The sequence below is a fragment of the Plecotus auritus genome (assembly GCF_963455305.1).
Source record: "Plecotus auritus genome assembly, chromosome: 4".
NCBI lineage: Eukaryota > Metazoa > Chordata > Mammalia > Chiroptera > Vespertilionidae > Plecotus > Plecotus auritus.
In genome coordinates, this window is record NC_137775.1 from 134,269,379 (window position 1) to 134,286,427 (window position 17,049).

General features: G+C 41.3%; 1 protein-coding gene across 1 annotated transcript in view; it reads left to right on the forward strand.

The window, feature by feature from the left end:
* Window positions 1-17,049, forward strand: part of LOC308247547 (aldo-keto reductase family 1 member D1-like) — a gene marked incomplete at both ends in the record, with an annotated part of 51,035 nt that overhangs the window by 14,100 nt on the left and 19,886 nt on the right. Inside the window, 2 exons of the mRNA XM_080666821.1 lie at window positions 4,082-4,198; window positions 16,551-16,628. Of these exons, the coding sequence (XP_080522947.1) occupies window positions 4,082-4,198; window positions 16,551-16,628 (195 nt within the window). The remainder of the gene's footprint in view (window positions 1-4,081; window positions 4,199-16,550; window positions 16,629-17,049) is intronic.

The window sequence follows — 17,049 nt, forward strand, 5'->3', positions numbered from 1 at the left end:
TGACTTATCTTAAAATTTTTTAAACTTCTACATTATCTCCATAATTTATCCTTGTTTGTTTCATGCAAGAATGAGGTTTTTAATAACCACCAAGAAAAATGAACCTCAACATTTCCTTCGGGTAAACATTTCCTGCTGCACTATCTATCATGTTGGAAAAAGTACACTGAATTAAATCAACTATTTCATTAAGTTAGTGTGAATTAACATTTACAAAATACTTAAACAGTACCTATTATAAAGCTAGTACTATATGTTTTTTTAATTAAAATATTTAAAAAAAAAAACAGAATTTTCACTGGCACGGGGTGGCAGCAATAACACCAAAGGGCCTACAGTAACAATAAAAAACATTTTCCCATTATGCTCTCCACCTGAAGTTTTCTCTTGTCTGTGCTTTCAAGGCTAAAAAAAATAAAATGATTGCCTGACATAATAAAAAAAAAGATAAAGATCACATTTTACTAATTTTGCTTGCCCTTACTTGTGACAAAAAGGGTAGAACTTTTTTCCCCACAGTAATATTTCAGCAAATTTGATGCTTCCTGAAGATGTGCTAATTTATCCTGAGATGCTTACTACCCCTCAGCAACCTATGCTGTACAGACTTTAGAGGTACACATGCTCCTACTTGACAATCGAAGCCTTATTCTTTCATTACCTCTTTCAAGAATGAGTAATTTATTTTTCTTTTCTTTTTTTTTTTGTTAAGCTATCTAAGTTTATCTTATTAACTTTATTTTTTTTTCCAGCCTTATCTATATATATAAAAGCCTAATATGAAAATTGTCCCCTCGGGAGTTCATTCGGGAGACTGGGAGGTCGATTGCTCACTAGGACGTGCACAGACCACCAGGGGGCAGTGCAGAATGAAGGGAGGCCCCGGCCAGCAGCTGGCAGCCAGGGGAAGGAAGGCCCTGGCTGGCAGCCGGAAGGCCCTGATCGGCCCTGATCGCCAGCCAGGCCTAGGGACCCTACCCATGCACGAATTTCGTGCACCGGGCCTCTAGTTGAGATATAATTGACATATAACATTATGTGAATTTGTATACACCATGTTCATTTGAAACACTTATAGATTGCAAAATGATTATCAACATAATGTTAGCTAACACCTCTATCTCTTCACATCGTTATCATTCCTTTTTTTGTGGTGAGAAAACATTTAAAACCTACTCTCTTAGCAACTTTAAAGTATACAATGCAGTATTATTAACCTCAAATACAATGCTGTACATTAGCTCCCCAGAACTTACTCAACTCATAACTAGAAGTTTATACCCTTTGACCAACATCTCCCCATTTTTATTCATGGTTAGCTGTCTAATTGTTGGCCTTGTTGTGGGATAAGGCTGGGATCTCATACCCTGCCATTTTGGTGACATTATCATTTCAAACAGACATCTAGTAACTTCTTAGTAGGAATTGACAAAATTTCCCTGGGGTCTGAGTACAACCAAATGAGAACAAAAGAGCAGTAAGAGGAAATCTAAATCTTTGCAATAATTTAAAACTTCACCAGCTTCTGCATTGCCTGTGACAATGTGAAGGATCCAGTGAAGATTTCCACACAACCATATTTATTGCTCAAATGAAGCACATCCTTTATCAGAGTGACATGAAAATAAAGTGGCCAGGTCAGCACAACTATTCAGGTACATGCTCCCTAGTTACACAGTGAGGAAAAGTTTAAGTACTGAGAGTCAATTAGGAAATTAGCACTGCACAGAGGAAGGCTTGTCTCCAAATTAGGTCCTCTGTGGTTCAGGTAAATCTTTAAGTGTCTGGTCCATTAATCTTATTTTTAAAATAATTTTTATCTTTCAATTACAGCTAATGTACAATATTATATTAGCTTCCGGTGAACAACCCAGTGATTAGACATTTATATAACTTATGAAGTGCTCTCCCTGATAAATCTAGGACTCATCTGACACCATACATAGTTATTACAATACTAGGGGCCTGGTGCATGAAATTCGTGCACGGGGGTGGGTGGTCCCTCAGCCCGACCTGCACCCTCTCCAATCTGGGAGCCCTCAGGGGATGTCCTAGTGACAGCTTAGGCCTGCTCCCCGTGGTTCACTGCTCTCTGCAGACCTGCCTGCTTGACGCCACCACAGGCCCTGGTGTCTGCTCTCTATGGGAGCCTGCTTGCCCTTAGCCATCGGGGCGAGGGGCAAGCAGGACCCTGCTGTCTGTTCTCTGTGAGGGCCCTGCGGGGGACTGCTTGCCCCTCACTACCACGGCCAGGGGAAAGCAGGGCCCTGCTGTCTGCTTGCTCGCTGCAGGGGACATTTCTGCCCCTCCCCTGACAGTTTGCGTGTGTGCCGGCTCAGAGCACCTGGGTCCTGGGGATGTTCCCGCCCCGCCCCCAGCTGCTCCATGCCTGCACACATAGGCCTGGAGTGGCCGGGGGTCATTCCAGGACCCAAGCTGCTCCAGGCATACGTACAGGCCTACAGGCCTATGCACAGGCCTACAGGCCTACAGGCTCAGAGCAGCCTGGTTCCTGAGGACGCCTGTGCCCAGGACGCAGGCTGCTTGGTGCCGGCACACACATAAGCGGCCGCCCCGCCCCTGGCTACTCCGTTCCTGTGCACATAGGTCCAGAGTGGCCGCGGGTCTTTCCGGGACCCCAGCTGCTCCAGGCCTATGTGCGGGCCTACAGGCTCAGAGCAGCCTGGGTCCCGAGAACACCTGTCCCTGGCACACAGGCTGCTTGGTGCCGGCACATGCACAAGCAGCCACCCCACCCCAAGCTGCTCCGCGCCTGCGTATGCAAATTAACCCACCATTTTGTTGGGTTAATTTGCATACGTACTCCTGATTGGCTGGTGGGTGTCACAGAGGTACAGTCAATTTGCATATTTCTCTTTTATTAGTGTAGATTATCGACTATACTAGAGGCTCGGTGCATGAAATTTGTGCACTCAGGAGGGGGGGTTCACCAGCCTGGCCTGTGCCCTCTCACAGTGTGGTAGCCCCATGATCAATCTTCCCAAAAAGGTAGGCCTTGCCCACCCATCCAGAGCTCCTAAATGCATTGCCCCAAAGAGGTAGGCCAGAGCCAGAGGTCCCGCTGCCTCCATGCCGCGCACACAGTGTCACATCCTCGCCCACCCGCGTGCACCCGCTGCTCACGCAGCCTCCTGATGATGGATTGTTACGGTGTGACGGCGTGAGGGCATGATAACCACATATGCTCTTATTAGTATAGATTCCCTATGCTATGCTTTATATCCCCATGACTATTCTGTAACTACAAATCCAATTTGTACTTCTTAATCCCTTCATGTTTTTCACACATCCCCCCAACTCTCCTCCCATCTGGCAACCATCCAAATAGTCTCTGCATCTGTGAGTCTGTTTCTGTTGCTGCTTGTTCATTTATTTTGTTTCCTAGATTACACATATAAATGAAATCACATGACATTTGCCTTTCTCTTTTTGTCTTATGTCACTCAGCACAGTATCCTGTAGGTCCACCCATGCTGTTGCAGATGGCAAGATTTCATTCTTTTTAATGGCTCAGTCATATTCCATTGCATATATGTACTACTTCCTTATCCACTCACCTGATGAGCACTTGGGTTACTTCCATATCTTGGCTATTGTAAATAATGCTGCAATGAACATATGGATACGTATTCTGGTATTATATTCTGTTTTTAAATATAATTTTTTATTGATTTCAGAGAGGACAGAAGAGGGAGAGAGAGATAAAATATCAATGATGAGAGAGAATCATTGATCAGCTGCCTCCTGAACGCCCCCCACTGGAAATTGAGCCTGCAACCCGGATATGTGCCCTTGACTGGAATTGAACCCGGGACCTTTCAGTCCTCAGGCTGACACTCTATCCACTGAGCCAAACCAGCTAAGGCAGTTCCAGTATTATAGTCTGATAAAGTTATACTATGGGTGTCAAGAGTTATATCAGCTTATCCTATACTCAGATGAAACTTCAGCATAAACATTTTTATGCAATAAAATGAAGGCCTTGTAAAGAATAAAGAGCTGCACTCTTTTCTTTTAAAGAGAGTGGATGTCATTAATTATCCCCTTTTTATTCTTTCAGCTGTGGGCTACGTATTTTGACCCAGAGAGAGTCCTCCCAGGCCTGCAGAAGACACTCCAGCTCCTCCACCTAGATTATGTTGATCTTTACATCATTGAAATGCCCATGGCTCTTAAGGTGAGTTCAGACACCTAAAGGATTGGCCTCTGCTCTTTGGCAGCCAAGAGTCAGCAGCCATGTGAACAAAGCTAGTTCATTACTTAGCACCACAGAACGTTATCATTTTGTTACTATAGGTCAGGCAGCACTGACCTAGCCTAGCAAATGCCCAGAAAGATGATGTGTAGCAGACTCAGGCTTGGATCACATGTTTCTTAATTCTTGATCCAATGCACTTTTTATTATAGCACATCTTTACAATTGTAGTTTAAATTCTCTCCATCAAACCATCATGTAGTCACCAAACGGTACTCCATATTTTAGTTGTCCAGCATCCAGACACACCCTTCTTCCCACTCGCATAGTTATGAAAACATCCCTGCATGACATAATGCAAAATAATATATACAACTGAAAACTTACTCACCTTCCACCCCCCAAAGGGAAATAACCCCAAGAATGGTCAGGTTTTTAAGGGGTCAGCAACAAGATCATGGTGATAGCTATTCCTCTAGTTCAAATGCACTTCTTCCTTAAACTTTCTCAATCTATGGACTCTGTGTTAATTTAACGACCAACAGCACATCCCATATACACTGCTGAAGAGAAGTAACTGCTTTAAAATGTCTCTGAGGGAAGGAGAGACTGAAAATGAAACTGTTCACTGAGGTGGCCAGATTTCCTTTACACAAGCAACCTGCTGCCCCTGTTCTGTTCTCTGGAAGCTCTTTCCTTGATGACTCTTCTCTATGGTCATATCCAAGTGGGACTTTGGAAAAGATTCTCCTTTTGCATCCTTGATAGGAGTTTGCAGGCTTCACAATGGCCTTGGTTAATCAAAGGCTTTCAATGGCCAGTTTGGGATTTCATGGATAGACAATATCCCTTAAAATTGTGCTTGGCTTTCAGTAAATTCACATTCAGTCAGCTCCATTAAAGAATAATTAAAACTAGAAATATTCTTGTATCTAGTCCTTAGCCTGTGGGTCTGCATCTGAGTAAAGACTCTCCTATTCCCCCTCATCTGATCAGTCCTCAGTTTAATGCCCACTTCTGACTTGAAATAATGCAAACAGGGAGGCACCCAGTCTCCATCTCATTGGATGGTGCTTCTTTGTTGGATATGGCACATTGGCCTGAGATCTTGCCTTCGGAGAGAAATGGAAAAGGATTCTCTCAAAGTCCAATTTTTTTCCCCTCTAGTATTCTTACCTTCCTGCCTTGGCTGACACAAACTTTTCTAACTCTAGAAGGCTCAGAGCTGAACTTCTGCCATTTGGGGAGGCATGTAGAAGCAGAAAGTATCTGTTTTAGCAAAATATGATCTTACCAGTCGTCTTACAAGCCAAGTAGCAATAAACACATTTATATTTCTTCAGGACCTGACTGAAGACTGCAAAAATGGCCAACAAACTAACACCCAACGTTTTCCTACGAAGTCCCCTAAAGCTCCAATCTTAGTATGCCCATTGTCAGACTCTCAAGACACAACAAGGCAACATTTTAACAAGATGCCTTGCTATTGCATAGCAAGAATATCCAATTCCCAGCTGGAGAATCCTCACTATCCACAACCCCATACTGAACTAGCCAATCCCACACTTTTTGGTTCATTACTTGCCATACCCAACACCTTTGTTTTAGTCAGAACTCTTGTTATAAATTGCAGAAATCCACCTGAAGTTGACATTAGAATTCTAAGGGATATCTAATTCTAGAATGACTGGATCCAGAAGTTCAATCTATGTATCTACACTCTGGCCCTTTCTCAAAAATCTTTTTTATATGATGGCAAGTGCCGATTAACATGCCAGTCCTTTCTTATCACTACAACTTAAGAATTCAGAGGAAGAGAGACTACATTAAACCTCATAAGGAAACACAGATCAGCCTTGACGTAACTTTTGCTGACTAATCTTTGTGTAAGGGCATTGGTGTCTGACATTGGTGGCCAAGAATGGGAGCTGGGTCAGCCCACACAATGTGGAATGAGCTTCTCTATAAAAGAAGGCTAAGAATAGTAGAAAGCAAAATAACCAATTTCCACTGCACTCATTAATCAGAGGTCACTTAGCAAGCATGGTGGTATGAAGCATGGGCTACAGAACCAGGGCACCTTGTTTGAATTCCAGCTCTGTTACATGTGAGCCAGATGACTTGGTCAAGTTATTACCTGATCCTTTTATATATCACCTAAACATGGTCCAGTGGAAAGAGTATGAGCTTTGGAGTCACACTGAAGAGGGCCTGACTTTCAGCTTTATTACTTATTAGCATAGTGTCTCTGATATTCCTGAACTTTCCTTCAATTTCATTATTGGTAAATTGGAGACAATACCAACTCATTTGCCAAGTGTTGTGAGGAGTCATTAGTATTATATATGTGAAATTGCAGACACAGTGCCTGACATTTCATAGATAATAAAAGATAATATTATAAAATCTTCAGGTGGAAATATATATTCCAATATACAAAGTATCTTCAGTTCACAAAAGAAAAGTTTGAGGCCCCAGGCAATGAAATAGCTAACTCAGGTTTAAAATCCATCAGACTGAGACCAGATCCTGGATCCCCTGATGCCAATCCCATATTTGTTCTCCTACACTGTACAGCCCCTTCTGCCTTATGCTTTTTAAATGAGGAATGACATTTTTCAAAGATAAATGAAGTTACTGACAAACAGGAATGAGAGTCAATAGCATGGATTTTTGGAGGGTTGAATTATTCTTCTAATACTGTCTTACAGTAGGAGCAGGAGTAGAGGGAGAAAGACCATGGAATGATTTGAATGAGGGATGAGTAAGGTAGGCACAATGGAAGCTTAAGAGGAACATCATAGAAATAGCTAACATGGGTTCAGAAGTGATAAGGACTTAATAAAAATCAGGGTAAGAAAAGAATATTTAACACAATGTATGATAGAGGCATAAAACCATTCTGAGCAGAAGTAAAATTGGGAAATGCAAAAGGCAAGAAATAAGGAGAGAGACTGGAGTGGAAATGTGGGCCATAGTGTTGAGAAGTTCAAAGACCTTGGGAAGCAGAGATAGAAAAGAGTAATTAACATGAATGATTATGTGGCATTGAGGAATAAGTGAGACAGGAGGAAACTAAATCAAAATTGTATTTGCTAAAGAAGTATTATCACCCAGGGAAAGTTTTGTCAGGTGAGATGGCAGAAGAAAAAAAGAGTAATATAATGAATTTTGTCTAATTGCTTGATTTTCAATAAAAACTCCTATTATCCTAAAAAGACTTCTATGCTGCCAACCATACCCAATAGACACTGTATCCTCATATTATTTGACTAGAGGCCCCGTGCACAAAATTCGTGCACTTAGGGGGGGTTCCTCAGCCCAACCTGTGCCCTCTCGTAGTCCGGGACCCCTTGGGGGATGTCCGTCTGCTGGCCACCACTGCTGCTGTGCTCACCAGCCATGAGCCTGGCTTCTGGCTGAGTGGTGCTCCCCCTGTGGGAGCACACTGACCACTAGGGGGCAGCTCCTGCATTGAGCATCTGCCCCCTGCTGGTCAGTGCACGTCATAGCAACTGGTCCTTCAGCTGTTCTGTCAGTTTGCATATTAGGGTTTTATTATATAGGATATCTTTCAACACAGTTGACCATTATCTCCTGCACACGTTTTCTTCTTGTGACTTTCTATAATACCACCCTTTCTTGATGCTTTGGCAGCTTCTCTGCCAACCTCACAAATGTTGTTATGCCCAGAATAGTAACTATTCTCAATATTCTTGTCTTACTGAGCCACACTGTGTCTATAAGTGACTTCATATAGTTGCAAGGATTGAACACTATTTTATATGTAAGGGCTACCAAATTTTTTCTACAGCCATGACCTCTTTCTGAGCCTCTTTCTGAAACTTCTCTGTTCACTTGCCTTCTTAAATAGCCACTTGGACATTTGGTCATTTCAAACTCAAAATATTCATTAAAAAACTCTTGATTGCTAACCCAAACTTAGGAAATGATTACCACCATCCGCCCCATGAGCCTAGGAATCATCTTTCATTTCTCTCTATTTCATTTTCAAGCCCATAAGAAATGAGTCCCATGTTTAAATACAGCCAAAAAAGAGAAATCTGAAAAGTAACATTCCACGCCAGTTAGCCTTAGTTGGAAAAGGATCACCCAAAAACCAGAAAAGGAGAGTTGACACTAGCTAATGTGTGAAGCAGGAAAAAGAAATGCTGAACTCCTGGAGGGCCCCAAAATGAAAAAACAAAACAGTGAGCAAGTCCCCCAGAACTGAGAAGTAACAGGCCGTGCTCCCCTCAACTTTGGTAAGGCTAGACTGCCAAAACATTGAGTCTCAACCTCTACTCTTTTTGTGGTTTTTTTGTTTTTTTTTTATTTTTTTTTATTAAGGTATTATATGTGTACATATCTTACCATTGCCCCCCCACTCCCATACATGCCCTCACCCCCCAATGTTTTGCATCCATTGGTTACTCTTATATGCGTGCATATAAGTCCTTCAGTTGATCTCTTATTTCCCCCACCTCTCCCTAACCTTCCCACTGTAATGTGACAGTCTGATGCTTTACTGCCTCTGTATCTATCTTTTTGTTCATCAGTTTATAATGTTTTTTATTATCCCCAAATGAGTGAGATCATGTGGTATTTTTCTTTCATTAACTGGCTTATTTCACTTAGCATAATGTTCTCCAATTCCATCCAGGGTTCTACAAATGGTAAGAATTCCTTCTTTTTTATGGCAGCATAGTATTCCATTGTGTAGATGTACCATGGTTTTCTGATCCAGTCATCTGCTGACGTGCACCTAGGCTGTTTCCAAATCTTAGCTATTGTAAATTGTGCTGCTATGAACATAGGGGTGCATATATCCTTTCTGTTTGGTGTTTCTGGTTTCTTAGGATATATTCCTAGGAGTGGGATTACTGGGTCAAATGGGAGTTCCATTTTCAGTTTTTTGAGGAAACTCCATACTGTTCTCCACAGTGGCTGCACCAGTCTGCATTCCCACCAGCAGTGCACGAGGGTTCCTTTTTCTCCGCATCCTCGCCAACACTTGTCGTTTGTTGATTTGTTGATGATAGCCATTCTGACAGGTGTGAGATGGTGTCGCATTGTCATTTTGATTTGCATCTCTCAGATAATTAGTGACTTTGAGCATGTTTTCATGTGTCTCTTGGCCTTCTTTCTGTCTTCTTTCGAAAAGATTCTATTTAGGTCCATTGCCCATTTTTTTATTGGGTCATTTATCTTCCTTTTACTAAATTGTATAAGCTGCCTGTAGATGTTGGAGATTAAACCTTTATCAGTGATAACATTTGCAAATATGTTCTCCCATACAGTGGGGTTTCTTGTTGTTTTGTTGATAATTTCTTTTGCTGTGAAAAAGCTTTTTATTTTGATGCAGTCCCATTTGTTTATTTTCTCTTTGGCTTCCATTGCCCTAGGGGCAGTATCAGTGAAGAAGTTCTTTCGGCATATGTATGAGATTTTGCTGCCTGTGGATTCCTCTAGTATTTTTATGTTTTCCCGTCTTATATTTAAGTCCTGTATCCATTTTGAATTTATTTTTGTGTATGGTGTAAGTTGGTGATCTAGTTTCATTTTTTTGCATGTATCTGTCCAATTTTCCCAACACCATTTATTGAAGAGACTGTCTTGACTCCATTGTATGTTCATTCCTCCTTTGTCAAATATTAATTGCACATAGTGGTTTGGGTCGATATCTGGATTCTCTATTCTATTCCATTGATCTATATGCCTGTTCTTGTGCCAGTACCAGCCTGTTTTGAGGACAGTGGCTTTGTAATACAGCTTGAAATCTGGTATTGAGATCCCACCTACCTTATTCTTCTTTCTCAGGATTGCTGTGGCTATTCGGGGTCTTTTTTTTATTCCAGATGAATTTTTGGAGAGTTCTTTCTAGGTCTGTGAAATATGTCGTTGGTATTTTAATGGGAATTGCATTGAATCTACAGATTGCTTTGGGTAGTATGGACATTTTAATGATGTTGATTCTACCAATCCATGAACATGGTATGTTCTCCCATCTGTTTACATCTTCCTCTATCTCTTTTGTCAGTGTCCTGTAGTTTTCCGCATATAGGTCTTTTACCTCTTTGGTTAAGTTTATTCCTAAGTATCTTAATTTTTTTGGTGCGATGGTAAATGGGATTGCTTTTTTAGTCTTTCTTTCTGTAAGTTCACTTTTGGTGTATAGAAATGCCATAGATCTCTTGGCGTTAATTTTGTATCCTGCTACATTGCCGAATTCATTTATTAAGTCTGTTAGTTTTTTGATGGAGTCTTTTGGGTTTTTTATGTACAATATCATGTCATAAGGACAGCTTTACTTCTTCTTTTCCAATTTGGATGCCTTTTATTTCTTCTTCTTGTCTAATTGCAATGGCTAATACTTCCAGCACTATGTCAAACAGGAGTGGTGAGGGTGGGCATCCCTGTTTTGTTCCTGTTCTTAGGGGAAATGGTTTTAGTTTTTCCCCATTGAGTATGATGTTAGCTGTGGGTTTATCATATATAGCTTTTATTATGTTGAGGTATGGTCCTTCTATTTCCAACTTGTTGAGAGTTTTTATCAAGAAAGGGTGTTGGATTTTGTCAAATGCTTTTTCTGCATCAATTGATATGACTATGGGATTTTTATCTCTCAATTTGTTTATGTGATGTATCACATTTATTGATTTGCGGATATTGTACCATCCTTGCATTCCTGGGATAAATCCTACTTGGTCATGGTGCATGATCTTTCTGATGTACTGCTGGATCCGATTTGCTAGAATTTTGTTGAGGATTTTGGCATCTAAGTTCATGAGGGATATTGGCCTGTAATTCTCCTTCATTGTGTTGTCTTTGTCTGGTTTTGGTATTAAGGTGATGCTGGCTTCATAGAAGGAGCTTGGAAGTGTTCCTTCCTCTTGAATTTTTTGGAATAGTCTGAGGAGGATAGGTTTTAGTTCTTCCTTGAATGTTTGGTAAAACTCTCTTGTGAAGCCGTCTGGCCCCGGAATTTTGTTTGCCGGAAGCTTTTTGATGACTGCTTCAATTTCTTCCATAGTTACTGGCATATTGAGCTGTTTAGATTCTTTCTGATTGAGTTTTGGAAGGTTATATTTTTCTAGGAATATGTCCATTTCCTCCAGGTTGTCCAGTTTGTTGGAATGGAGTTGTTCATAGTATTTTTTGACAATCCTTTGTATTTTGGCGGGATCTGTTGTTATTTCACCTCTTTCATTTCTGATTTTGTTTATTTGGGTCCTCTCTCTTTGCTTCTTGGTGAGCCTGGCTAGAGGTTCATCAATCTTGTTTATCCTTTCAAAGAACCAGCTCTTGGTTTTGTTGATCTTTTGTATTGTTTCTTTGGTCTCTATGTCATTTATCTCCGCTCTGACCTTTATTATTTTCTTCCTTCTGCTTACACTGGGCTTTTCTTGTTGCTCTTTTTCTAACTCTTTGAGTTGTAGGGTTAGGTAATTTATTACCATTGTTTCTTGTTTTTGGCAGTAGGCTTGTAGAGCTATGAACTTCCCTCTCAAGACTGCTTTCGCTGTGTCCAATAGATTTTGGATTTTTGTGTTTTCATTGTCATTTGTTGCCATGATGTTTTTTATTTCTTCCTTGATCTCTCTGGTAACCCAGTCATTGTTTAATAGCATGCTGTTTAGTCTCCATGTGTTTGATTTCTTTGGGTTGTTTTTATTGTAGTTGATTTCCAGTTTTATGCCACTGTGGTCTGAGAAGATGCTTGATATGATTTCTATCTTCTTGAATTTGAAGAGACTTTGCCTATGTCCCAACATATGGTCTATCTTTGAAAAGGACCCATGTGCACTTGAGAAGAACGTATATTCTGTGGCTTTGGGGTGAAATATTCTGAAGATGTCAATTAATTCCATCTGGTCTAGTGAGTCATTTAGGATTGATGTTTCTTTGCTGATTTTTTGTTTATAGGATTTGTTCAATGGTGATAGTGGGGTATTAAAGTCTCCTACTATGATTGTATTGCTGTCAATCTCTCCCTTGATATCCTCCAGGAGATTTTTTATGTATTTGGGTGCTCCTGTATTGGGTGCATATATGTTTACCAGACTTATTTCTTCTTGTTGGACTGCTCCCTTTAGTATTATGAAGTGGCCTTCCTTATCTCTTGAGATCTAATTTGTCAGATATGAGTATTGCTACCCCAGCTTTTTTTTTTCAGTTCCATTCGCCTGGAAAACCTTTTTCCATCCCTTCACCCTCAGTCTGTGTGCATCTTTTTTTTTCTGAGGTGGGTTTCTTGTAGACAGCAGATATATGGGTCATGTTTTCTTATCCAATCCGTTACCCTATGTCTTTTGATTGGGGCATTTAATCCATTTACATTTAAAGTTATTATTGATAGGTACTTATTTGTCGCCATTTTTATTCTTTACCCCTGTGATCCTTCTTTGCTTCCTATTTCTTTTTTTTTTTACAGCAGACCCTTTAGCATTTCTTGCATTGCTGGTTTTGTGGTAATAAATTCCCTTAGTCCATTTTTGTCTGTGAAGTTCCTGATTTCACCTTCAATTTTGATTGATAGCCTTGCTGGGTACAGTATTCTTGGATTCAGACCCTTCCTTTGCATGACTTTGTATATTTCATTCCATTCCCTTCTGGCCTGATGAGTTTCTGTTGAGAAATCAGTTGCTAGTCTGATGGAGGTTCCTTTGTATGTAACTTTCTGTCTCTCTCTTGCCGCTTTTAAGATTCTTACTTTGTCGTTGGTGTTTGCCAATTTAATGATAATGTGCCTTGGCGTCGGTCTTTTGGGGTTCATTTTGCTTGGGACTCTGTGAGCTTCTTGGATTTGTGTGGGTTTTTTCTTCCCTATATCAGGAAAGTTTTCTGTCATTATTTCTTCAAACAGGTTTTCTATTCCTTGCTCAACTTCCTTTCCTTCTGGAACCCCTGTTATGCGGATGTTGTTTTGTTTCATGTTGTCCCAAAGTTCCCTTAGGCTCTCCTCCTGCTTTTTAATTTTTTTTTCTAGAAGCTGCTCTACTTGGGTATTTTTTCCCATCTTGTCTTCTAGCTCACTGATGCGGTCCTCTGCTTCTTCTAGTCTACTCTTGATGCTTTTTATTGAGTTCTTTACAGCAGCGATGTCATTTTTCATTTCATCTTGGTTCTTCTTCATTTCCTCTTGGTTCTTGCTCATATTGTCGAATTTGTCTTCCATTCTTTTCAGCCACCTTATGACCATTTCTCTGAATTCTTTCTCTGGAAGGTTGCTTGCCTCCATTTCATTTACTTCCTTTTCTGGTGATGACTGCTTTTCTTTCATATGCGGGCTGTTTCTTTGTCTCCCCATGGTCTCTCTTCCCTGGATGTCTGGTTATGTAGTTCTCTCTCTCCTGCGTTGATTTAAAGGCACAAAATACAGCACAACCAGGTACAACACACAAGGCACTGAACAGATATGTATTCATGATATTAATAACCTCCAATAAAGGTGACCACCAGAGAAAGGCAAATTAGGGGATAGGAGAGAAAAAAGAAGAGGAAAAAGAAAGAAAGAAAAAAAGGAGTGTCAAAATAAAATTGGGAAAAGGAAAAAGAAAAAAAAAGTAAGAGAGACAAGAAAGAGACTAAGAGAGAAAGGGGAACAAACTATATATATTGGGGATAAAACTCCAATAGAACAACCACTAATCCCAGCAAATGCCAGCAACAAGTACCTGGGGATTAATACAAACTACACCACCAACTAATATTGAGTGAGGCAAGGGAAAACAGAAGCACAAAACAAACAAAAAAATAAACAAACAAAAGAAGAATAAGCAAAACAATCTCACAAAAAAAGCATAAAAATTCGATATAATCAACATTCAAGCAAACAACAACAAAAGGACAGAGAAAAACAATTTTTTGGATAGTTAAGACAGCGAAGAGAGAGGTGTGTATGGACTTGGAGCAGGGGATTGGAGATTAGATATATAAGTAGGGTGAAATTTTAACAGGGGGTAAACAGAAAGAATAGGGAAAATCTAAAGCAGGAAAGGGGTAAGATAAACAAGACACCGAAAAGGGAAAGGTTAGGAAGAGAGTGATGGCATAAAGGTAGAGTTGCGATAGAGTAAAACGATGCTAAAGGAAAGATGAAAATAGAATGTAGAACACTAATCCCAAAGTAAAATTAAGAGAAAATAAAATGACACTTCAAAAAAAAAGGATAAAATAGCAGTAGTGATAATACTGATAGAAAATAAAAATGTGATAATTAAAAAGGTAAAATCAAGTGAGGAAAAAGAAAAAAAATTAGTTTCTTGAGTAAAAGATGCAAAAAATGAAAATAAAAAAATAAAAATAAAAATAAAATGTGGAGTAGTGAAGGTCATTCACTTCCTCTGTTGTTCTGTTTGGCACGCCTGTTTCTCAGTCCAGACAGTATTGCAGTTCCCTGCGTTCCACTGCTCTTCAGTGTTGTAAGCCAGTCCTGATTTTAAGCAGGCGGTGTGTCTTAATTTCTCGTATTCCTTTATTTTTGATTACACAAGAGTCAATTTGTGATTCAGCCCCTGGGTGGCAGTGTTTCTGGATTTACTTCCGGGTTTATATATGGCCTCTCTAGGCAGTGTTAGAGCCTTCTTTCCCTGTGGCACTCACTAGCGGTTTGTGGGAGTGGGCTGCCTCAGAGCTGGCTCTCCAATGGTCACTCCCCGCTCCGATCCCCAGGTTCCAGAAAAACAACTTTCCCCTGCAGTCTCCCAGTGTATCCCCAAATGGGTGATCCTATGTATTGGGCTTAGTAATCTGAAGCAAGGATTTCAAGAGGAAAAAGCCCAGGTGTGCGAACAATAGGTCTGCGCGCAAGTCTAAGCAGCCGGCACACCTTTGAAACTCCCAGGGTGTCCCTGAACGTCAGATCAAAATGGGTTGCTTTTTAGAGATCCCTTCTGCTAGCAGCTCTGAGGATCCCCTTCCACATTCACGGATCACGCCAGCCCCAACAGCCACAGATTCCTCCAGGCACAGAATTCCCTGGTCCTCTAGCTCCCGCAAAACGTGCGTTCCTCTCTCCCGCCAGGACCAGAGACCTCACCTTATCCCAGGCGAAATCTGACCTTTCCGTGGTGGAGTGTTGAGCTCCTCTGAATCCGTGTGTTTGCGCCAACTGGGGAGCGGTGTTCTGGGGCTCGCAGCTGTTCGGTGGGTGCCGCAGTTGTGGATCCTCAGGCTTCCGATAAGCTCCACTTTCCCTTTCAAGATGGCGCAGACTCCTTCGAGTCCGAGCCCGAGCCCGTAGCTTCAGGAGGGGACCCAACCGCAGTGGGGGCTGCCCGGTCAGAGGAACCCCTACTAGCAGTCCTCCACCTTCTTCTGGAGTTTAGCTGTCCCTTAACTTGCCAACAAACACTCCTCTTGCGCCCCTCAGCTGTTTTTTCTTTCTACTCCGGGACAAGGCTCGGAACATGTCTGTCTATTCCGCCGCCATTTTTCCTTCTCCTCTACTCTTTTTGATGAGTGATTCTGTCATTAGGAGAAAATTCATGGCTTAAGAACAATAATCTGTTGATAAATAAAGGAAAAATGAATGCCAGAAAAGGATAATGAGATTAACATGTCACATATTTTGGCAAAATGAAAGAATTTTTGGACAGTCCCATGAAAGTAATATATATATATATATATATATATATATATATATATATATATATATATATATATATATATATATATATATGGTTTATTATATAATTATTTAAACACTAGAGGCCCAGTGCCCAAATTTGTGCATGGGTGAGGTCCCTCGGGGTGGCCTGTGGGTATCGGGCTCTAGCTCATGTGCCCAGCCTCACAGCCCCAGCTCGCACCCCCATCCTTGTAGCTCCACAGCCCCACCTGGCACCCCGCCTTGGCCTGGCACTGCCCCATCACCTGCTCCACCATCCTGCCTGCGGGGCAATTGATTGGGGCCGGGCACCCCACCCTGCTCCCTCAGTGCCTGGGAGCCAGGCGGCAGCTCTGCCCCCTGCCACCGCTGCTGGTACCACCCGCTCACCCACTCCACCATCCCGCCGTGGTCCCACTCTCATCGGGTCCCAGCAGGGCTGGCAGTGCCTCCACTGCTGCCAGCTGCTAGCGCCCCATCACCAACACCCACCATGTTCTGCACCGCCCCCTGGGTGTCAGCGCACGTCATAAAGAGTGGTCGAACTCCCAGTCGAGGGGACAATTTGCATATTAGGCTTTTATTATATAGGATATAAATAATTAAACTTGAATTGCTTTCCCAGAGCTAGGGTATATTGGCATAAAGACAATTCAAATTCCATCATTTCAATTCCCAGATATAAATAAAATGAATTACACTTGTTTTTGTTTTACTTTTCAGCCTGGAGATGAAATTTATCCTAGAGATAAGAAAGGCAATTGGTTATATAACAATTCAAATCTGTGTGCTACTTGGGAGGTAAGTTCAAGTGGGCCTTTTATTCTATTTTAAAAGACTACATTTTTGAATTGTGACCTGATTACTCCTGTTTGATTTAGGAAGAGATGCAGCCTTTACTCTCCCATTTCAAACTCTGAAGTCTGGGAATATACTCTAATGAGTACAGCATTGCTTTCTAATGGGTGTCCCCCTCTAGGTAACAGTTGAAGACCTGAAGGGTGGAGTTGTTTTGAGGGTAAGGAGGCAGATACTAGTTTTCTGGTGCCTGGGGCTCTCTACCCAAGAGACAATATACTCACTCCTGATGTCATCGGAGCTGAGTAGATTTGGAGTCTGGTGTTTCCCTCTAAGGGTCTGCCTGACAGGTTAGCCAGTATCCCCAGGAGAAAATAAGTTCATAGCTCAAAATAACAAGGTATTTATTTCACAAGGAAACAAC